The sequence below is a fragment of the Poromitra crassiceps genome, assembly GCF_964638095.1.
Source record: "Poromitra crassiceps genome assembly, chromosome: 11".
Lineage (NCBI taxonomy): Eukaryota > Metazoa > Chordata > Actinopteri > Beryciformes > Melamphaidae > Poromitra > Poromitra crassiceps.
In genome coordinates this window covers 42,533,722-42,558,037 of record NC_139643.1, presented here as the reverse complement: position 1 = coordinate 42,558,037, position 24,316 = coordinate 42,533,722, and the positions used below count along the sequence as shown (strand labels likewise).

General features: G+C 45.2%; 1 protein-coding gene across 1 annotated transcript; it reads left to right on the top strand.

The window, feature by feature from the left end:
- The first annotated feature begins 1,367 nt into the window (after positions 1-1,367).
- Positions 1,368-22,454, top strand: LOC310785629 (transcription termination factor 3, mitochondrial-like). Its single transcript, XM_083646766.1, has 5 exons — positions 1,368-1,487; positions 20,384-20,510; positions 20,698-20,769; positions 20,957-21,118; positions 22,241-22,454. The coding sequence occupies exons 2-5, from the start codon at positions 20,412-20,414 to the stop codon at positions 22,433-22,435; spliced, it is 528 nt and encodes a 175-aa protein (XP_083502892.1). The 5' UTR covers positions 1,368-1,487; positions 20,384-20,411; the 3' UTR covers positions 22,436-22,454.
- The last annotated feature ends 1,862 nt before the right edge of the window (positions 22,455-24,316 follow it).

Genomic DNA, 24,316 nt, shown 5'->3' with positions numbered 1-24,316 from the left:
TAACTTCTCATGTGTCTCTTCAGATACTTGTTCAACTGAACTACTTTCCACACATTGAACTTCAACAAACAAAGACGTTTATTTGTCTACTTTTTTTTTTTTTTTTTTTTTTCACGATATGAGATTTCATCTCAACGATACATATCGTGACGTTTTACTATCGCGAAATTTCGTGGGACGATATATTGTGACACCCCTACTTTACAATGATGAAAAAATAATTGACATTACATTTCCAATACAAAACAGCAGAGGGTGCCGCAGCACCACAAGCACCCCCACTTCCCGCGCCCCTGGTCACCACTTGCCCACAGGCATCCGATGAGACTAAATCATCAGACTTAATCTTCTTGGAAACACATTTTATTTTGTCCTGATTGGTCTTAGATTTGTGTCATAGTTCTGTGGAGCCCAACATGAGCCCGACAAAAAAAAAAAAAAAAAATTGGAGGGCCCCTTCACCCCGAGGGCCCCGGGGCACCTGCCCCGGTTGCCCTATGGTTAATCCGGCCTTGACTCTAGCCACTATGTTTACATTTTAAAAACTGCGACAGTTCAGACAACTTTAACACATGTAGGCCTATATATTATACATCAAACTTTTACTTCTGCTCTCACTCAGAATGACAAAATATAAGCCATGTGATGTAGGCCTATAGTTTTTGAGATATTAACGTTTGTTTGGCACAACCATTGACAGTACAATATTGGCACAACTCATACTATTAACTGCCGCGGAGTTGCGCATTTCTGGGTGTCAAGTGACGTCACGCTGATTCATGCGTCTCCAGCGTGGCAGTAGCCTACATTACTTTACCACTGCGTCAATAAATTCCTGAAGTAGGCCTACACTGTGGCACATGGAACTAATATACCATTTTTAGAGGGAGAGGGAAGGAGCGAGGGAGAGAGAGAGAAACAGATCTCAAAATATCAAAAGCAGGTAGCGTTAGCCTAAACCAATGTGGGATTAGTGAACACCGCTGTGCAAAACCCCTTTGAAACCAAGCCCAATATACCATGCCACTCCAGAAGACACAACCGACTACACTCTCCACCCACACGCTATGGTAATGTGGGTGGAGTTATGTAGTCAGTTAAGCAGCTCAGCACGGGAGCAGAAGCGGAGACGCGTGCTCAGCTCAGCACGGGGGCACAAAGAGGAGACTCCACAAGAGGCCAAGAGGAGACGCGCGTTTGAGCAGCTCAGCACGGGAGCAGAAGCGGAGACGCTGAAACGGTCGGAGACGCCTTCGGCACGGGAGCACGAACGGAGACTCCACAAGAGGAGACGCAGGGGACCACGAACGGAGACGCGTGCTCAGCTCAGCACGGAGGCAGAAGCGGAGACGCTCCACAAACCGAGACGCTGAAACGGTCGGAGATGCGTTCTCAGCACGGGAGCACGAACGGAGACTCCACAAGAGGAGACGCGCGGTCGAGCAGGGGAGCACGAACGGAGACACTCCACAAGAGGATCTTGAAAGGTACAGTATAGTATGTATGTGTGTATTTTGATGTGTTCTATATGTTGTGCATGTGTGTGGTATGGATATTGGTGTCAGGGGTCAACTTTGCTGTAGTTGATTCACCTGTACACTAGAGGGCATGGGCACCTAGGTAATCACCCTCACATTACTCTACATAGGTGGGTCACAGGTGCACGGCATGAGGGAATCAGCAACTGGGAAGCCACAAAGTTTTTCAACCGTGTGTGGTCGGCTGTGGTTGAGGTCTTGTAATGCAATATAGTTTGTTTGTTTGTTTGTTTAGTACGTAAATGTTATGAGCTCGGTTTTATACCATTACTCAGTGCACCCGGTCTTTTGTAGGTGTATTTTTAAATATTTGCAATAATAAAACATCAAATGCATATTCCATGGCGGACCTCCCTTTTTGCATCACCATGAGTTGGAAATGTCTTCAAATTCCCTCAAGTGGCATTTTTTGTTGTTAGATTGCCACTACATTTTGTTGAAAAACTCTGCTTCAATGGATGGATCACTTTGATGGAAGGACAGCCATCAGACAGCCACCATGCTCTATTGACTGTTCCAGCTGAATGCACTTCATTGAAAGCCTCTGTGAAAGCAAGACTCACGGTAGGACTGTTTCAGAATTGTTACAAGTTGTGTGGAAGAGATTGGCCTTCTCATAAACAGGATAAAGGTAAATCCTACTACAATTCTAAACAAAGTTCGGCTGTTAAATCAGGATCAAAATGAGTCAAGTGGGAATGACTGCGCCTGTCAATCAAAGTGAAATGGAGAAGGAAGTGAGTAAAAGAGAGGTTAAACTCACTGCAAAGGCTTTTGAAGCAAAAGTATTGGCACGTCGAAAGGAATGCCATGGTGAAGAAACTCTACAAATTAAAAAATGATTTTTTTTTTTTATTTTTTTTTATACAGGGGGAGATGAGCAATGCACTATTTGGAAACATTCAGGATCCATCCAACTCACCACCAAACTATAAAGCTGATAACAAAGTCTCACAGCTTCGCATCAAGGGAAAAGGAAGCAGTTTTGCTACTTGGTGGCACCTGTTAACTCTGAAGCCATTTCTCGAATGCAAAATGAAAGAAACTTCTCTGATAGGCCAAGAAAGGTATCATGTCTGCTGTGTGAAGAGGGTCACAGATTGGAGATGTGCCCCAAAATGAAGAAGAAGCTGCACAGACAGAAAATTGACTTTCTAAAAGATAAAGGTGTCTGTTTTGGGTGCTTAGCTGTTGGACACATGAGCAAAGATTGCCATAGTCATTTGTCTTGTAAGCTGTGTAACCTAAAGCATCCTACCATCCTCCACATCCATTCAAATGAGAAAGAAATTAAATCAGAGGACACACAGCATGAAGCACCAAAGAGTCACGCAGTTTCCTCTACTACATGTGGCCATATAGGGGCCTGGAGCAGAGGATTGCGTTTTGCCAATTGTGCCCGTACTGATCAAGGCTATGAAAGGCAGTAAAATGCTAAAAACGTATGCATTCTTAGATTCTGGCAGCAATGCCACTTTCTGCTCTGAGCGACTCATGAGGGAGCTAAAGGTCAAAGGAAGAAACGCCAAAATGCTGTTGAGAACAATGGGCCAAGAAAAGGTTGTAGACAGTCACATCATCGCAGGATTGGAGGTAGCTGCACTCAATAGTGACACCTACTTTGAGTTGCCTGGTGTGTACACACAGTATAAGATGCCTGTGACTCGTAATAACTTTCCACGACAGGAAGAGTTAAGTGCTTGGCCACACTTAAACTCTGTGGAAATTCCAACTATTTATGCTGATGTGGAATTGCTAATTGGCACCAACGTTTCAAAAGTAATGGAGCCATGGGAAGTGGTACACAGCAAGGGTGAAGGGCCTTATGCTGTCAAGACCCTACTTGGATGGGTTGTCTATGGACCACTGAGAGGAGGCATGGAGACTGGGAGCAGCTGTCCTAGCATTACTGCCAACCGAATATCCATTGCTCAGATAGAGGAACTGTTGGTGAAGCAATACAACCACGACTTCAATGAGAGATCAACAGAGGAAAAGCCAGAAATGTCGAGAGAAGATCTCAAGTTTATTGAAATCATGAACACTTCAGCTGAACTAAACAACGGGCATTACTGCTTGAGGTTACCTTTCAGAGAGCATAATGTCACCATGCCCAATAACCGCCATGTTGCTGAGCAAAGGGTCCTCTGCCTGAAAAGGAAAATGGAGAAAAATGCTACATTTAAAGAGGAATACACCCAGTTTCTTGGTGATGTCATAAATAAAGGCTATGCGGAGAGGGTGCTAGAACACCAACTGGAAGGAAAAGAAGGAAAAGTCTGGTACATCCCGCATCATGGCGTGCACCATCCTAAAAAAGGAACTTTGAGAGTGGTGTTTGATTGCGCTGCAAGCTTCAAAGGGATGTCACTTAACAGTCAGCTCCTCCAGGGGCCTGACAAATTCATTGCTTGGAGTTCTCACAAGGTTTCGTCAAGAAACTATAGGAGTGATGGCTGATATTCAAGCAATGTATCACCAAGTTAAAGTGGCAAAACAAGATGTAGATTTTCTTCGCTTCCTGTGGTGGCCAGACGGTGAACTGTCACAACATCTCACTGAATACAGAATGACTGTTCATCTGTTTGGCGCAATATCATCGCCCAGTTGTGCCAGTTTTGGCCTAAAAAAGACTGCTGAAGACAACAGAGCAGAATTCCCAGCACATGTGATCGACACCATCAACCACAATTTTTACGTGGACGATTGCTTAAAGTCCCTGCCCTCAGAGGATGAAGCTATGGCCTTGGTGAGAGACCTGACAGCTCTATGCCAGTTGGGAGGATTTCAGCTGGTGAAATGGACTAGCAACAGCAGGTCAGTGTTGGAATCCATTGATGTGGGAAAAAAGAGCCAAGGAAGTGAAAGAATTGGATTTCGACAGAGACAACCTCCCTGTCGAGAGAACACTGGGACTGCAGTGGTGTGCAGAAACAGACACCTTCAGGTTCAAAATGGCTGTCCAGGAAAGACCACTGACAAGACGGGGCATCTTGTCCGTGGTAAGCTCTGTTTATGACCCCATTGGATTTTTGGCACCCTTTACCTTACCTGTCAAGTTGATGCTGCAAAACCTCTGTAGGTTGAGCTACACTTGGGATGATCACATTCCTCAGAACTACCAGCTGCAGTGGGTGGGGTGGCTAGAAGACCTAAAAAGGCTCAGCACATTCAGCGTGCCAAGATGCATCAAGCCCAAAGACTTTGGACAGCTCATAAGTGCCCGACTACATTACATCATTTCTGTGACGCCAGCGAGGATGGTTACGGCACAGTTTCGTACCTCAGGCTGCAGAATGACAAAAAGAAGGTGCACCTAGCCTTCATTCTAGGAAAGGCACGAGTTGCTCCAGTAAAGAAAGTGACAATCCCAAGGATGGAACTAACAGCCGCTGTGCTTGCAGTGCGGGTTGACAGGATGCTAAAATCAGAACTGCAACTAGAGCTGGAAGTTTAAACCTTCTGGACAGACAGCACAACAGTGCTAAAGTACATCAGGAACGAAACAAAGCGCATTCACACCTTTGTGGCCAATAGGATTTCTGCTATAAGAGAAGCCACTGCCGTCTCACAATGGAGGTACGTTGATACAAAGCAGAATCCGGCTGATGAGGCCTCTCGCGGGGTGAAAGCTGAGTATCTTCTCACAGCCAGCAGATGGATCCATGGCCCAGATTTTCTTTTCAACAATGAAGGAGAATGGCCTATTAACATTGTGGATTCTGCTTCTATCAGCAGTGATGACCCGGAGGTCAAAAAAGAGCTACAGTGAATACTGTGCTCATCAAGGATGCACCAAAAGCAACAAATACCATCAACAAAGAGGCACAGAATGCAACAAACCAGCTCATAACCCATTTCTCTTCATGGAAAAGGCTGAAGATCTCTGTTGCTTGGTTTCTCCAACTGAGAAAGATGTTGCTGCTGTTGAGTCAGAAGAGGAAGGAAATACAAGCTTCTGTGTCCAGCAGTGGACTTGACATAGCTCAACAGAAGAAAAAGTGGAAAGGGAGATGCAAAGTTGCACCACTGAAAGTGTCATAATTCAGTACTGTCAATTGGAAAAGTTCAGTGATGAAATAACTTCTTTGAAAAGGGGAACATCTGGAGTGAAGAAAGTCAGTCACATCTACAAACTGGATCCAGTGCTGGAAAAGGGTCTGTTGAGAGTGGGAGGAAGGCTTAACAAAGGAGCTATGCCTGATGACATGAAACACCCAGTCATTCTTGGTAAAGATCAGCACATCTCCACTCTCATTTTACGCCACATTCATGAGCAATTAGGACATTGTGGTAGAAATCACCTGCTTTCCAGACTTCGTCAACACTACTGGATCACCAGTGCAAATGCTGCTGCCAGAAAGATCCTCTCTTCCTGTGTTATCTGCAGGCGGTATAGGGTGAAATTGGGCGAACAAAAGATGGCAGATTTGCCGATTTGGGCGTTGATTACTTTGGCCCTTTTGAGGTGAAGGCAGGCCGCAGCTTCGTCAAACGCTATGGGGTGATCTTCACTTGCATGTCCAGTAGGGCAGTGCATTTGGAAATGGCATACTCATTGGACACCAGTTCTTGCATCCATGTAGCCTACTGCGCAGATTTATCTCTAGAAGAGGCCAAGTATCACACATCAGATCGGATAACGGAACCAATTTCGTGGGAGCAGAACGCGAGTTGAGGGAGGCTCTATCTGCTCTGAATCACAAGACAATTCAAAACTCACTACTTCAGTCTGGAGTGAAATGGAGCTTCAACACTCCTGCTGCATCACATCATGGCGGAGCATGGGAGAGAATCATTCGCATGGTCAGAAAAGTGCTGAACTCTGTACTTCATCAGCAAACTGTGAATGATGAAGGATTGCAAACTCTCCTGTGCGAGGTGGAAACCATATTGAATGACCGTCCCTTAACAAAGATCTCAGATGATCATAACGATCTCGAACCCTTGACTCCAAATCACATCCTCTTGTTGAAAGGCAAACCTGCTCTACCACCTGGCCTGTTTGAGAAAAGTGACCTGTACACCAAACGACGATGGAGGCAGGTTCAGTTCCTCTCAGATCTCTTTTGGCACAGATGGATTCGGGAATACTTGCCACTGTTGCAGGAACGGCAACGGTGGTCAAAGGACAAGAGAAGCTTTGTCACAGGAGATGTTGTCATTGTAGCGGACTCTACCGCCCCTCGTGGGTCCTGGTTGTTGGGAAAGGTACTGCAGACCTTTCCTGACGCACAGGGTTTGGTGCGGTCTGTTAAAGTCCAGACCAAATGCAACCTACTGGAGCGACCGGTCACAAAGATGTCTTCTGTTGGAAGCTGACTGATTGGACATTGGGGTTTTTCTCTGAACCTATGGATTATGGACTATGGTACAGCGACATTGAAAACACACTTGCACTACGGCTTTGCAAAAAAAAGGGCTCCATTGTTTGTATGATGTTGAATTGTAAAGACAAAGACAAAGGAGACGCGCGGTTGAGCAGGGGAGCGCGAACGGAGACGCGTGCTCAGCTCAGCACGGGGGCAGAAGCGGAGACGCTGAAACGGTCGGAGACGCTTATCAACACGGGAGCACGAACGGAGACTCCACAAGAGGAGACGCAGGGGAGCACGAACGGAGACGCGTGCTCAGCTCAGCATGGGGCCAGAAGCAGAGACGCTCCACAAACCGAGACGCTGAAACGGTCGGAGATGCGTTCTCAGCACGGGAGCACGAACGGAGTCTCCACAAGAGGAGACGCGCGGTCGAGCACGAACGGAGACACTGAAACGCTCGGAGACGCGTGCTCAGCTCAGCACGGAGGCAGAAGTGGAGACGCTGAAACGCTCGGAGACGCGTTCTCAGCACGGGAGCACGAACGAGGAGACGCGCGGTCGAGCAGGGGAGCACGAACGAGGTAAAGTTAAGTCCCACTGATTGTCACACAATGTGTGAAATTTGTTCTCCGCATTTGACCCATCCCCTGGGGGAGCGGTGAGTGGCAGCGTGCGCCGCACTCGGGAAACATGGTGATCTAACCCCCCAATTCCAACCCTTTGATGCTGAGTGCCAAGCAGGGAGGCAAATGGGTCCCATTTTTATAGTCTTTGGTATGACTCGGCCGGGGATCGAACTCCAAACCTCCCAGTCTCAGGGCGGACACTCAGACCACAAGGCCACTGAGCTGGTTATATGGTGTATATTGTTTACACTGTATATACTGTATATTGGATATTGTATGTGTTAGGATGACGTCATCATTCCTACTTTGACGTCGTCATTCCTACTATGATGTCATCGATCACTGATGATGTCATGATTCATAAGTGTCTTTCATGCCTTTCGCTGGTGATGTCATAACACAGGTGATGTCATATTCGGATCTATAAGGGCCTGTTCCTGCAGGTCCTGGCTAGTGATTCATAATCCAAACTAGGATCACATCAACCTCTGCAACCTGCAACCCCTGCAACCTGCAACCTCTGCAACCTCTGCAACCCGCAACCCCTGCAACCTCTGCAACCGTTCCCAACCTCGAACAGTGCAGACTCAGCTATCAAGTTCCACAACACCCCAGCTTCTCAAGACTTACCAAGTTTCCCGTGGCCCTCAACTATCCGTGAATAGATCCACATGTCTTCCGACGCCGATCCTGACAGTATGAATCACTCAGAAATGGATTTAGCGGGCAAATTTCTCCCCCCAATCAAGGAGGAAGACCCTGAGACGCCAGTTTTCCCGCCGGCCGCTTCAGGTGAACCACCAGGCGAATCAACGAGGGGTCTTCTCACCTTGAAGACCTTGCTGGCAGCGATGTCATCGTGGCAGTCCCGACAAACACAGACCGCAGAGCTTGTTTCCGGCATGGGTGTGGTACTCACGGAGACACAACGGCAGCAAATGCTCCATTTTCAGGAACTACTCTACAGACAGGAAGAAGCAAACAAGGCCCACCTGGCCCTGGCTTCCAAGGCCGAGGATCGGTACGCCCTCCTGGTAAAACGGCTAGATCGTCTCGACGGACTAAACCCTCCTGAGGGTGTCATTCTGCAGCCTTCTCCTCCTCCTGCCCCAGCTTCCGAGGGCACTGTCGTCCCGGAGGTTTCCAGACCTGCTACCCCCCCAGCCATTGCAGCCGTTGCTTCTAGCCCTGCCTCTCGGTCGCCTTCAGCTGCTAAGCGCGTATTCTGGGGGGGAGTTTGCGTCATCCCAGAGCAGGGGCAGCCACATTTGAGTCCCAACAGCCATCTGTACCGTGATCTGACCGGCAGGGTTCGCATCACACCAGAGGAGAGGCAGCGCCGTTTGGACACCCGGAGCTGCCTGTACTGTGGTCGAGCCGGGCATTACCTCTCCTCCTGCTCCCGGCGTCCAGTAAGTGGCCCCACCGCTCGCCGGCCCGTGGTACTCTCAGTGGATCAAGGCTCTAAGAGTCCAGCCCCAAAACCCATACGGTTGGGCAGCGTTCACGTGACCCAGGAGTGGCAGTGTGTCTCCAAGAGGGTTAAGGAGTTGGAGAGGACTGTCGATCGTCACGTTGGGAAGTTCAATCACTGCCTGCAGATCAGCTCCGTCCCCCCGCAGGGGGCCTCCGAGTCTGCTGGCCCTGAGGCACAACCTGTGGACCTTCCCCTCGCCGAGTCTGAACCCGTACCTCAGCAGCAGCCAATTCCAGTTCTAGACACACACGTAGGTTCCAGCTTGATGCTGGGAGGTCCCCGTAGTGTCGTCAGCCCTCGGTCAAGAGCAAGAGCAAAGAAGAGGCGTTTAAAGGAGGAGACGGTGGGTGTCCTCCCCAAACTACAGGTCGGGAGGGCAGGCCTCGCTGAGTCAGATCCCCCTGTGGCTCTGCCTTCAGAGACAGCGGCATTTGACCCTTTTGATGGTCTCCAGCCTCCCATGTTTGGATCGTGCCCCGGGGGATGGCCGGCTCCAGAGGATCCACCGGACCCGGTAGAAGTTCTGTCTACGTATCGGTCTATATCTATGGCTTCGATATCCAGTATTAGGGAGGAGCACCTCCACTGTCCTACACCCCCTTTGGGGTCTGACCACCTGCATCTAACCACCTGCATCTAACCACCTGCTGAAGAGCACCTCACTCTCCTACACCCCCTTTGGGGTCTAACCACCTGCGTCTAACCACCTGCTGAAGAGCACCCCCACCAGAACCGGCGGATTTTCTGTCTCCCAGATGCCATCCTTGATGGCCTCATTGGACGCCAGGTGGCGTCCGTTGAGGGGAGGGTACTGTTAGGATGACGTCATCATTCCTACTTTGACGTCGTCATTCCTACTATGATGTCATCGATCACTGATGATGTCATAATTCATAAGTGTCTTTCATGCCTTTCGCTGGTGATGTCATAACACAGGTGATGTCATATTCGGATCTATAAGGGCCTGTTCCTGCAGGTCCTGGCTAGTGATTCATAATCCAAACTAGGATCACATCAACCTCTGCAACCTCTGCAACCTGCAACCCCTGCAACCTGCAACCTCTGCAACCTCTGCAACCTGCAACCTCTGCAACCTCTGCAACCGTTCCCAACCTCGAACAGTGCAGACTCAGCTATCAAGTTCCACAACACCCCAGCTTCTCAAGACTTACCAAGTTTCCCGTGGCCCTCAACTATCCGCGAATAGATCCACATGTCTTCCGACGCCGATCCTGACAGTATGCTGTATATTGTCTAAGACAGTTGCACCTTTGAATGTGCTTACCGCACTCCCAGAATGCACTCTGCAGTTGTAACTTTTAAACCTATGTACTGTAGATGTTTTATATTGTTGATATTGCGTGTGTGTGTGTGTGTGTGTGTGTGTGTGTACAGTGTATACACGGTGTGTACACGGTATGTACTGCAACAGACATGTATGATGACCACCCGAGTTTTCCCTTGTGGGATAATACAGTTGACCTTGTACCTTGTACCTCAGAACTGGAGCACGAACGGAGACTCCACAAAAGGAGACGCTCCGTGGTCGAACGGAGGCACGCTCCACAAACGGAAACGCTCCAGAAGGCACACGAACGGAGACGCTCCACAAACGGAGACGCTGAACCGCTCAGAGACACGGGCTCAGCACGGGAGGACAAACGGAGACTCCACAAACGGAGACGCTCCGTGGTCGAGCACGGGAGTACAAATGGAGTCGATCTGAAAACGGAGCTCGGAGACGCGTGCTCAGCACGGGACCACGAACGGAGACTCAACAAAAGGAGACGCTCTGCGGTCGAACGGAGGTACGCTCCACAAACGGAAACGCTCCGGAAGGCCGAACACGGGAGCACGAACGGAGGCTGTCGAGCATGGGAGACGCTTTGGTAACCATCGATGGTAATTCCACTGGTGTGATAGCAAGTCCATCAAGCTCAGTCTGGTCATGGTGCGTCGGTTTCCTCCGCCGAGCTTACATCGCTCTGGTCGGTTATTTGCGTGTTTCCCCGCTGATCGTTCAAAGGGGCCCCATCCAAATCATCATAGACCGACGAAGGTTTACTTTGACCTACGACTGGAGAGGCAGACCTGGAGACGAGGAAGGTGGCGCAGAAGTCGCAGCAGGAAACGATGGATACGCCGCTCGTGGCGCAATCATGCAATTTGCATGATTGCATGTGAACGCGGTCCGAAATGAATGCAAACGCACATGAGCACCGCGAGCGCAGCCATCTCACTTTCATCGACCGATTTGACCAGTCTGGAGCGATGCAGTTTGGGCATCCAAGAGCCAGCCGCAATATCTATATAATAATAAGAAACCTACAGTTATTCCTGTGCCGTGCCTTCCCCCTATTTTTTTTTCATACTTTTCTACTGATTTTTTTTTAATATTTACAATAAAAAATTCCAAATGTTGTGGTGTTGTTGTGTGAGTGGTGAGGTTGCACTGATTTGATGGTGAATTGATGTGAACTTGTTAACCTTTTCCCATTCCTTCCCACGAGTCAAGTCAAAAACAAGGACTGAAGAGGACTGCCAGTTGTGAGCTGTCCCTACAGCAGGGGTGTCCAAACTTTTTTGAATGGGGGCCAGATTAGATCATGTGAAAATACCTAGGGGCCAGCTGCTGAAATTTAAACTGAAATTATATCGACTATTACTTTGTATACATTCTTTCTAATATAATAGTTGTACTTGTCTGTTTACTGTCATTTTTGGTAACGCTTTAGAATACAGCCCGCAAATAACCATGTAACGACAGGGTAACAAGACTGTAGTTATAGTATAACTACAGGGTAACAAGACTGTAGTTATAGTATAACTACGGGGTAACAAGACTATAGTTATAGTATAACTACGGGGTAACAAGACTAGTTATAGTATAACTACGGTGTAACAAGACTGTAGTTATAGGATAACTACAGGGTAACAAGATCTGTACTTATAGTATAACTACAGGGTAACAAGACTGTACTTATAGTATAACTACAGGGTAACAAAATCTGTACTTATAGGGTAATTACAAGGTACCACACCTGTACTTATAGTGTAACTACAGGGGTGTGGGCTGTATTCTAAAGCAGGGGACCAATGCTGCACTTACAGACCAAGTACAGGGTACCACACCATACTATGTAAGTGTGGGCAAATTGACACAGCTTCAGAATACAGCCCGTGACCCCATAGTTACCCTGTCAGTACAGGTGTGGTACCCCGTAATTACTCTATAAGTACAGATCTTGTTACCCTGTAGTTACACTCTAGTTACTATGTAAATGTGGGCGAATTGACAGCTTCAGAATACAGCCCGCAACCCCATATTTACCCTGTAAGTACAGGTGTGATACCGCGTAATTACCCTATAAGTACAGTAGATCTTGTTACCCTATAGTTACAGGCTAAATTCACTTCTTGTACCCCGTAGTTACACTGTAAGTACAGGTGTGGTACCCCGTAATTACCCTATAAGTACAGATCTTGTTACCCTGTAGTTACACTCTAGCTACTATGTACAATGTGTATGTGTATGTGTAAGGGTGGGTGAATTGACACAGCTTCAGAATACAGCCCACGACCCCATAGTTAACCTGTAAGTTATACTATAACTACAGTCTTGTTACCCTGTAGTTACACTATAACTACAGTCTTGTTACCCTGTAGTTACACTATAACTTGTTAGCCTGTAGTCTTGTTACCCTGTAGTTACACTATAACTACAGTCTTGTGACCCTGTAGTTACACTATAACTTGTTAGCCTGTAGTCTTGTTACCCTGTAGTTACACTATAACTACAGTCTTGTTACCCTGTAGTTACACTATAAATACAGTCTTGTTACCCTGTAGTTATACTATAACTACAGCCTTGTTACCCTGTAGTTATACTATAACTACAGTCTTGTTACCCTGTAGTTACACAATAACTACAGTCTTGTTACCCTGTACTTACACTATAATTACAGTCTTGTTACCCTGTAGTTACATGGTTATTTGCGGGCTGTATTCTAAAGCGTTACCTCATTTTTCCATAAAAACAATGAATAGAATCAGAGGGGATTATATAATTCCCTCTGATTCTATCAATGATGTAATATGATAACAAGCAGGCTAGTGTTATGACCCGGTCTACGGTCAGGCCACAACATAAAACATACACAGAAACCAGGTTGTAAACTGTAACAGCACAATTTTATTGCGAGGCAACTTGGTTACATTAACAGTGAATATATTGGGTAAGACAGGGACTGAAGCAATAGGCTACATGCACAACTTTTTTTACTTCCTGAAATTAGTACAGCTTCTTTATTTCCTGTCCTACACTATTGGATGAACTGATTAATCAGGTGTGCCTGATCATTGTTGTGACTGCAGCACACCTGACATTAATCAGTTCATCCAATAGTGATGACAGGAAATAAAGAAGCTGTACTAATTTCAGGAAGTAGTGGAGTTGTGCATGTAGCCCATTGCTCAGGGCGAACTAATGCCAAACCCCAAACCACCTACAAACTAACTAAAGGCAAAGAAAAGAAAAGAAAGGACAATAATAAACCTACTTCACTCAACTAACCAAATCCCAGAAGAAGAAAAAAACACAAATTACAGGGCCGGTTCACCCCTACAGCTTCAGGTAAAGCCAAGTGGCTAAGGAAGGACTGCTCTATTTACAAGGTACCATACACAGTAGACATAAAGAGCAAGCCGCTACAATTACCTAGAAGACTCAGATTTACAGAAAGCAACCACTATACACAATACACCCAAGACTAAGGCCTCTAACAAAACAGTCACAGATAGAGTTAACAGCGGTTGGAGGAGTGAGGGGGAACTTCTCCCGGGGAAGCCCAGCACCAACACTGCTCCGTTACTGCTGGCCTCTCCACCATCTTGCAGAATCCAGGAACTTTTAAGGGTAGGCTAGTGTGCTAGAGCCACAGCCGGCCAATCACTGTTGATTGATTTCACCATCTCTCACAGACAAGACCTCTCACTCTTCACCACAAACACGATTACACAGTCACACAGAAGGGGATAAAAGGGAATGTTTACACAATACACATAACACTAGATGCATTATGATACATTTACAACCCTTTGAACGTAAACCCCTTATGCTGATGTGGCCCGGGATGAAATTGAGTTTGACACCCCTGCTCAACAACTATCCTATCCGTGTTGGAAGAATAGATTCAGCAGGGCCTTATATCTGAAACCTGATTTTCTTTCAATTTGTACATTTACAACAGATGTTTCCTTAACTTTGTGACTACTACATACATACTACATAGTCCTATGCTGTTTCGAATAATACCACAGAACAAAAAGATGAAAAGAATAATGGGGAGAAAAATACACTGGACAGCGCCCATGGCCAGTATCAAGGCCAAATGATATCAAATATGATCAGGCTTCAAGGCCCACAATTAAAGCTGAATACTGCTGTAAGTTCCCAGCCTGCGGTTGGTGTTGCAACAGGAACCATCTGTCAGGCAGAGCTTCCTGAAGAATCCACTGGCGGGAAAAGGGTAAGTTCCTTAAGGCCCACAGATTCTAAAATGCTCCGCTCTCTAACCGTCTTCCGTTCTCAGGCTATATCAAACCAAAGGCAAACAAAATATTTAAAATTATTTTCTTCAATTAAAAAAAATCTGGATCCTGATAAATTATGAGTGTGTAAAAAAGGGTAGGCCGCCTACATTTTTGGTGGGGCAATCATGCAGTTTTGCATTTTATTGTTATAGCTCTTCTTACTCTTTTCATCACATTTGATAGGCTACTATGATATGACACTTTTGTTTAATCTATTTTAAATAAATAATACAATAAAAATAATAAATAAAGTCATCCATGAAGAGTGCATGGAGATGGAGGCAATTGTGCTCCTCCATTCGCAGAGAAATACAATTAGATGATGTTTGGGCAATGATTAAAAAAATTAAAAGCAAATCTGTTCAAATCCCAGTGGTGAATCTCATAGATGGAGAATATCTGGCAATTACTAAGGAGAAAGCTGATCTATTATAGAAATTTGCAAGTGCTATTAATAGTCATGTAGATGATATACATACAAAGAAAATATGACATTCTAAGTGTACATACTGGTGTAACAAAGAAAAGGGATAGTGATGGACTGGCACTTGACATGAACTTTACATTACATGAGTTGAAAATGGCCTTAGGATATACTGATGTACTCCACTACAGGACAAGACCAACTATGCTATTCTGTTTTAGACAATTACATGATGAAGTCTCGGAAATTCTATTACAACGGTTTAATATGATATGGAGAGAAGGTATAAGCAGTTGGAAAAGTTCTCTGATACCTTTTGGTAAACCTGATAAAATTATGAAAGTTCCCTTTGGAAAAGGTGAGGTCAAATGATTAATAAGAAAGGCAGTGAGGGAAGTATTGCAGAAGAAGTGGGACACATAAGGGAGACACTGTTAGAGCCATTTCTAAGGACTATATAATTTTTAGTTTAATGGTAATCATTTAGCAGCACCTGGTGGAGGATTTTGGTGCTGCATGCAAAGAGCAGAGACATCACCTGACCCACAAAGCTAGAACCCCTTTAATAAAGGCAGGTGTGTTCAGGAAGGGGTGGAATTGTGGAAGACGCCACAGTCTTCAACCGCACGCTCCGTGTTTTTGGTTAATTTTGTTAGGGTTCTTTCGTTTTTGATGGCCTGTTTAATTTGGGGAAAGTTTATTTTGCTGGTTTGGGTTTGATTTAGTTTTACGACGCAAAGCCAACACCAAGCAGTTTGAGTTTGCCTCACTCATTTACTCAAACAACAATTAAATAGCCTACACTGTATAACGCTACCAGCCAAACCACCACCTGCTCAACGACCCGTATCACCCTGAAAGAAGATCAACAACAGTGAGTAACCTAGCTAACCAAACACAAGTGCTGTGCGAGTTGAACGTATCAAGTCATGGCGTCTGGCGGCTCTTTACATTAAGCCGCAATACCATGTGTCAATGCTCACAGCCAAAGCTACATATCAATTCAATTCAATTCCAACTTTATTTCAGACACAAGCGCAGGTCCATATAAAACAAGACAAGACATAAAATACATAAAAAATACATTATAAATGCAAAGACAACACTAAAATAAATACAAGGCATCATAAAACATAGAGGCTCTTTCTCCAATGTCGCCACAAAGGAGAATAGAACCTGGTGTTGCTTAATGCAGGATTGGTTAAGGCCACAATAACCCTGTTCACAGAGGCATCTAATCGACACATGAATCTGTACATGAGATTTCTCAAAAGTGCATTTAGTGTGTGTATACCCATAGTGACAAACAGCTGACTGGCACTATGCCAACGAGGGACTCGCAAGAGCAGTCGTAGAGCATCATTATAAGCCACATTAAGTTTTTTCATGCTGCTTTTTCTGTAGCTGCTCCACAGGTGAGCAGTGTACAGTGGCGTACAGTACGTTCTGAACAGTGACACTTTGACATGGAATTTACGTATCAACATGTTTGCCTGGGCGCAGGGGCGTAGGCAGAAATTCAATTATGGGTGGGCGGCGTGGGCCTGGATAAAATTGGGTGGGCCTGGATAAAATTGGTGGGGCAATTGCATGACGAAATTTTGCACGCAAAGCGCGCAAAATTCCTAGATGTCATGAAGTTGTCATGCATTAGACTCTGGAGATGATGTGCCCTGCTACTTTTAAGCTACAAAACCATTAGCTAGCAAGGCAGCAGCAAGTTTGCCTCTAGAAAACAACCAATTGAAAAAAAAAAAAAGGGTGGGCCAGGGCAAGAAGTGGGTGGGCCTGTGCCTACTCAGGCCCACCCGTAGATACGCCCCTGCCTGGGCGTACAGTTTACGTCGCTGTCTCATAATATCATTATCATCAGACATATCATCAGTGATACAATGGCCAAGATATTTAATCTTGTGGCACACTGCAAGGACGTTGCCACTCAAATAAAACTGAGGAAAAATTAACTTGCGGTCTTCTTTACAACGTACAATCATAATGTTACTCTTCTTGGCATTGTAAAGGATGTCACATTCTGCCCCATAGAGAGAACTATGTTAAGCAGCTGTTGTAAGCCGGCACTATACGGCGAGAACACAACTAAATCATCCGCATACATAAGGTGATTGAAAATAAATTCACCAACAAGGCAGCCAGTATTGCACATATTTAGACGTTTGGACAAGTCATCCATATAAACATTATAAAAAAAGGGAGACAGGATTCCCCCCTGTCTCACCCCGTTACCCACGGTAAACTGAGAAGACACAGAGTTCCCCCAAGACACCTGCATTTTCTGATGCGCATACCAGAATGCTAAAATTCTAAGGATGAGCCTTGGAACTCCACAGTTCGACAATTTATTAAAAAGTATGTTATGGTTGACTCTGTCAAAGGCCTTGGAGGCATCTATAAAACAAGTAAACATTGTTGAGTTTTGGCTCCTGTACTTGGTTATTAATTCTTTCAAAGCAAAAATACACATGTCCGTTCCATGTTTGCGTTTAAAACCATACCGATTATCAGTGGTAAGAAAATACATTTCAATTCTCTCCAGTAAAATTCTCTCCAGTACGTTAGAGAGTATGCTGGTTAGAGCAATTGGTCTATAATTCTCTTTACTATTAATTTGACCAGCCTTGTCCTTAATAACAGGCACAAGTAAAACTGTTAAAAGAAGAGGAAGTCCGCACACTGTGTTGAAGCTCCAGCGACCACAAGTTTAATTAAACTTGTGGTCGCTGGAGCTTCAACACAGTGTGCGGACTTCCTCTTCTTTTATGGTGTGTATTTTTGAGTCCAGCACCTGTAAATTTTCACGGAGATGTGCGTGCTTCCCTTTTTGTTACAAGTAAAACTGTTAACATGGATTCTGATGTTTAACAAGCCCTGAGAGGCAGAGGGCCAGCAGAGGAATGACTCTGCGACTGGCAATTAAATGCTCTGCGGAGATGTGATCAGTACCACATGCCTTGTTGTTTTCAAGTTTAAGAATGGCATTGTGAACCATCTCTGAGCTGATGTTTAAATCCTCGGAGGGGTCAACATCTCCAGCCATAAACTTGTCACTTTTTTATTTTATTTTTATGATTTATTTATGGGATTTTTGAAGTTTACACCAACAAAACACGTACATCACAACACAACACCCAACTTCACAGTTACAGCAAAACAACAATACAATACAGAGAAAAAAGTAAATAAATAATATCAAATAAGATAAACAACAAGGGGGGGGGGGGACCTCACCTGAACGCAACATGCAAGATACCGGCTGAATAAGTGTCCAAATGTTCATGTCATTCTGGCCAATACTCCACTTCTGTTATAACATTTCAGTCTGGAATATGGAATATCTTTCAATAATCGTTATGACTAAAAGGCTAAAAGTAATCTCATGTGTAAGAAATTACTGTTCTACACTGAAGTAAAACTGTAAATAATTAACTTGTTGGTTTTGGATTTTTTTTTAGCTTCAAGAGTGCATTTGTGTTCGTATGACCCTCAACACAGGCTTTGAGAATCCCGTGCCACTTACTGATACGTACATTATGCTTAAATTAACACACTCATATTGCAAAATGAATTTAGGCCCTCACTGTAATACTTCAGAAGTTGAATTTGAAGTTCAGCATTAATACATTTGTCATTTTTTGTCTTAGATTTACTTTTGTGTGTTATTGCAATATAAAACTACATAATTGAGAATCGATTCTAGATTCTGGAATCGAGAATCGATTCTGGAATCGGATCGTGACCCCAGGAATCGGAATCGGATCGGATCGTGGCTTAGCCGGATCGGAGCACCCCTACCTATTAATATTTTTGTTTATAGCTTTTTATGCCTCCGCCGGCGATAGCCAGGCCGAAGGCATTATGGATCTGGGTTGTCCGTCCGTACGTACGTCCGTACGTACGTCCGTCCGTCCGTACGATGTTTGTTAACGCGATATCTGAGGAACGCCTTGACGGAATTTCATCAAATTCGCCTCAAACATCGACTTAGACTCAAGGATGATCTGATTAGATTTTGGTGGTCAAAGGTCAAAGGTCAAGGTCACTGTGACCTCTCGAACGCCATTTTCAAGCTTGTTAACGCGATATCTCAGGAATGCCTTGACGGAATTTAATCAAACTTGTCTCAAACATCGACTTGGACTCAAGGATGACCTGATTAGATTTTGGTGGTCAAATGTCAAAGGTCAAGGTCACTGTGACCTCTCCAACACCATTTTCAAGCTTGTTAACGCGATATCTCAGGAATGCCTTGACGGAATTTAATCAAACTTGTCTCAAACATCGACTTGGACTCAAGGATGAACTGATTAGATTTTGGTGGTCAAAGGTCAAGGTCACTGTGACCTCTCAAACGCCATTTTCCAGCTTGTTAACGCGATATCTGAGGAACGCCTTGACGGAATTTCATCAAATTTGCCTCAAACATAGACTTAGACTCAAGGATGAACTGATTAGATTTTGGTGGTCAAAGGTCAAGGTCACTGTGACCTCTCAAACGCCATTTTCCAGCTTTTTAACGCGATATCTCACGAATGCCTTGACGGAATTTCATCAAATTTGCCTCAAACATCGCCTTAGACTCAAGGATGATCTGATTATATTTTGGTGGTCAAAGGTCAAAGGTCAAGGTCAGCTCTCGAATGCCATTTTCAAGCTTGTTAACGCGATATCTCAGGAATGCCTTGACGGAATTTCATCAAACTTGTCTCAAACATCGACTTGGACTCAAGGATGAACTGATTACATTTTGGTGGTCAAAGTTCAAGGTCACTGTGACCTCTCACACACCCAATTTCCAAGCTCTGTAACGCAACATCACAGGAGCGCCTTGACGGAATTTCTTCCAATTTGCCTCAAATGGCGATTTGGACTCCAGAATGAACTAATGGCGGAGGCATAAGTCCGCGTTGCGGTCGTTCTAGTTTTTATTTATCGCAGGTCATATCGTCATCGCAATATTGAACAGTGTTATCGCACATCGCAGCTTTTCCTCATATCATGCAGCCCTATTTTAAAGGCTTCTCTGGCTACAGTGTGTAGTTCTGCTACATGCTCATTCCACCCAGGTTTTACATGGTGTGCAGCAGCCCTGTTGTTGCTTTTACACAGAGGTTTACTGGAGACATTAAGACATTCAATTATTAAATCATACATAGAATGAATAGGTTTTCAATATCTTGCTGAAGCATACTTTACACTACAGGATGGTCTCTCAACCACTAAACCACACAAAATATTATGACAGAAGTGGATGGACTTTCTTTGACTGAATATACACACACACACACACACACACACACACACACACACAAACAAAGAATAAACATGTTTTTCCCCCCCAACATATATCCTCTCCCTCTTTGCTTTGGAAGGGTGAATTATCTTCGGTCAAGGAAGTTCAGCTCTGAATCTGTGGCATCCATGGTGTCCAGAGCTCCTTATCTGCTCAACTTCAGTGTGAAACGGCTGGACAACAGACTGTCATTCTATCAGCAGCAGCTCGGCCTCAGCACTCTGAAAGTAAGCGTCTTTGGTTGATGAAGATGGTCCCACTGAGAAGTTTAACCATGTCTGGGCCTTAGCAAAAATACACGATTCTCTTTCTATACTATCACATTGTTTTGTAATGACATTACCAAAAACAAATGGTAAATCTGTTGATAAAAAGGAGAATAGCATAATGTGGGTTTTTTTCTACCCCCCCCAGACCCGGGACATTGTAGCTCGTCTACCTAGATTACTATGTGGCAGTTTGGAGCCTGTTAAAGAAACTCTGAAGGTACTGAAGTGACAGTAGATACAGTATGATGTGTTAGTTTAGTTCCAAGTTACTTTGAGCTACTGTGTTACTGTGTTTTAAAAAGTTAACTGTGTGTGTGTGTGTGTGTGTGTGTGTGTGTGTGTGTGTGTGTGTGTGTGTGTGTGTGTGTGTGTGTGTGTGTGTGTGTGTGTGTGCTTCTACGTAGGTGTGCAAAATAGAGCTTGGCTTCAAGGAAAATGAGATCCAGCACATTGTCTCCACTGTCCCCAAAGTGCTGACCACCCATAAGAAGAAGCTGACCCAAATATTTGACTACCTCCACAACACCATGAAGGTGCCCCACCACCTGATCGTCAAGTTCCCACAGGTAGACTGAACTGACACTCTTTCTGTTCTCAGAGCAACTCTGAGGACATTTCCTTCCTCAGAGTTGCTCTGAGAACTTTCCTAAATCACTCCTAAGCTAAAGCCTTTGGCATAGTCTTCGCGCCCAGCCAAGCGCATAGGGTGCGTGGCGATTTTGACCTCTGAGCGCCGCGCGGCGCGTTCATGGAGATTTTTCTATCAGCGCGTCGGGTTTTGGCACATTGTCAACATGGACGCTTTTGAGGGAAGACTGTCTATTGCTGTGATCACTAGCTGCATTGCCTACTGCACAAAGACAAATTCCTAATTTTTAATATTACCATGATGGGCAAGCTACTTGGAAAATCTAGTAAGCTAAGCTACTACATAGCTTCACTACACTGAAGCTATCGCCAGAGAAATGTAGCAACGAGCAACATGGGAAAAGTAGCTTGCTACACGCACTGACAATGTTCTGTTTTGGCCCACGCAGAGTGCGTGCGCCCTCCACGGAGCCCCGCCTCCAGCGCATGCGTGAAGTGTATGCCAGACGGTCGCTCCGAAACGCCAGGGGGCGGTACGAACAAAATCTCACGGAGAAGCGTTGAAGGAGGAAGCAAGGTGCCTGTGCCTGTGGCAGTCTATCAGCGGAGATCTGCTGTGATTGAGTCCTCATTGTCCTCATCGTCCTCATCGTCGTAAAGTCGCCTTCGAAGCATGACGTTCGATTATAACAAACTAGTTGTGTGGCTTAGCCTTCCCAAATGTTGAGGGTCGTTTTTTAGAATTTAATACATAGAATTGGGAACGTTACATTCAATTTCATTCAGACTGTCTGGCACTCAATCGCCGCCATTTTCCCCTGGAGTCTTCCCTCAAAAGCGTCCATGTTGACAATGTGCCAAAACCCGATGCGCTGATAGAAAAATCTCCATGGACGCGCCGCGCCGCGCTCAGGCCTCGCCCCCCGACACGCCCCGTGCAATGACGTCAAAATCGCAGCGCGCCCTATGCGCTTGGCTGGGCGCGAAGACTATGCCAAAGGCTTTAGACTCCTGGCTAGAAGTTTTTAGGCTAAGTTAGGAGCTCTCAGAGGATTCTCAGAATGTTTGTGCATACGGCCCCTGATCTCTTCCTCCCGTAGGTCCTCAATTCCAAGTTCTTGCGTATCAAAGAACGCCACCTGTTCCTGGAGTACCTCAGAAAGGCTCAGTATGACCCAAGCCAACCCAGCTACATCTCTCTGGACCGCCTGGTGTCCCTGCCTGATGACGTCTTTTGCACTGAGGTGGCTTCAGCCACATTAGATGACTTTCATTTGTTCCAGAAGACAATGTGATTCTTCATATGGGGATGTTCAAAAGCTTATATACCACCAATGTGGTTCAGGCCCTAAACAAGAGACCGGAGGCGTTTGGACTCTCGCATCCAGAAGACACCTCAGCCCTGGCTGGGCTGAGTGTTCGTTCAGTTGGAATACTATGGAAAATGTTGAATATGGTTGAATATGCACATGTAAGACCATCATACATGTAGGACATTTTCTGTGCTTCCCTAACAGCATCGTGGGTGAAAAATGTTGATGGTGGAGGAATGTTACCTTAGAATGATGAGGGAAAGGAAACTTCCCTGGTTAATGTGATTCTGTCCAGCAGCAAAATGGTATCCCGCCTGATATCAAAACCACACCCATAAGCGGCGTGACTATGTGATTGAAATAATTGTTTGCTTACAATGTTCAATCTTCAAATGTTTGGGAGGCTAGACAAGCTTTAACGGAAATGCCATTCCAAGATACAGGAACTGAAAAATGGAGACTACCAGACGATTGTAAGTGGGTGAAACAAGCTTCCTTTGATAAAGTACATCTCTCTAGAGTAGTCCAAATCAGATTGTGTATTTGTAATGTTCAAAACGAGACAATATAAGGATAGGAGGGAATTACAGTGTCTCTCTATGTTGGAAGCTGTGATCGGCTTTACAAGAGAAATAGCAGGAACATACTGTGTACAAGAATTTGTTTTTGCTATAAAACCCTGATGTGTGTGTGTGTGTGTCCGAGTATGTGTCTGAGTATGTGTCTGAGTATGTGAGTCCGACTCACATACATGAGTAATGGCCCAATTCCAATCCGCCCCCTGAAGGGAGCGAGGCCTTAGGGATGTCCCACAGTGAAATCGCAAAGTGAATGAGGGCTCGGAGTGAGCCCTTTCTGCCCCCTTACCGTAGCCCCCTTACCGTAAGGGTACAGCTGTGGCCACTTACGGAAAGGGAATTGCCCACAATGCATAGTGTTGGCAGACTCATCAGAGAGTCTATCCCTCAAAGCGTCTTGACAATAAACAACATATAGCGAACCCCAAACCTGCCAGAGTCAACATCTTGTCAAGTGCAAAGGGCTGTGCTGTCCCAATCCTCTTATTTATCCAATGTGGATCCCTTCCACACTTGATGACTCAACCGATGGCGGCCATTAGAGGGACTGCGGGTTCAGGGCTTGAGTCTTTAGGGGGCGGATTGGAATTGGGCCTGTCTTATCTACTCACCCGATCAACGGGCGGGTGACATTTTTTAGTCCACAAAACATTTGTGCAGTTTCACAGCAAAACGCTGTTGCAGCATTCTCCCAACAATTGAAATGGATGGTGACCAACTTTCAAAATGTAAAACAACAGTAACTTATCAGTATTATACTATTCACTGTGTTGTATAGGGAATATTTCTAAGTTATAAGCTGTATTTTTTGATGATTAAAAGGTGGGTAGTGACGATTGCAGCTAAAATGGTGTAAATGATGCCTCAAGTCAACTTGGCATCTCAGGGCTTGTGGAGACTTGATTATGCTAGGTAAGCAGTATGGAGGCTTTTTTCTTCTCCTGTTTTACATTTTGAAAGTTGGTCACCATCCATTTCAATTGTTGGGAGAATCGTTGATCGGGTGAGTAGATAAGACATACTCATTACTCATTTTTGGGTGAACTTATCCTTTAAGGTAGTATTTGCATCCTTTCCTTCCACTCTCACTTTCTTCACGCACTCTTTCTCTCCCTACCGGACGCACATACTCAGACACACACACACACACACATCAGGGTTTTAGAGCAAAAAAAAAATCTTTGACATGGTTTCCGAACATATGTTGCCCTATTTCTCTTGTAAAGCCGATCACAGCCTCCAACATCTGGATTGTTCACTCGGGTCGATTGAGGATACATTCCAC

Excerpts from the sequence above, each read along its gene's own strand:
- LOC310785629 (XM_083646766.1), top strand. The coding sequence starts at position 20,412 with ATGGTGTCCAGAGCTCCTTATCTGCTCAACTTCAGTGTGAAACGGCTG. Across the intron at positions 20,511-20,697 it reads TCGGCCTCAGCACTCTGAAA|ACCCGGGACATTGTAGCTCG; the intron begins GTAAGCGTCTTT and ends TACCCCCCCCAG. Across the intron at positions 21,119-22,240 it reads TGATCGTCAAGTTCCCACAG|GTCCTCAATTCCAAGTTCTT; the intron begins GTAGACTGAACT and ends TTCCTCCCGTAG.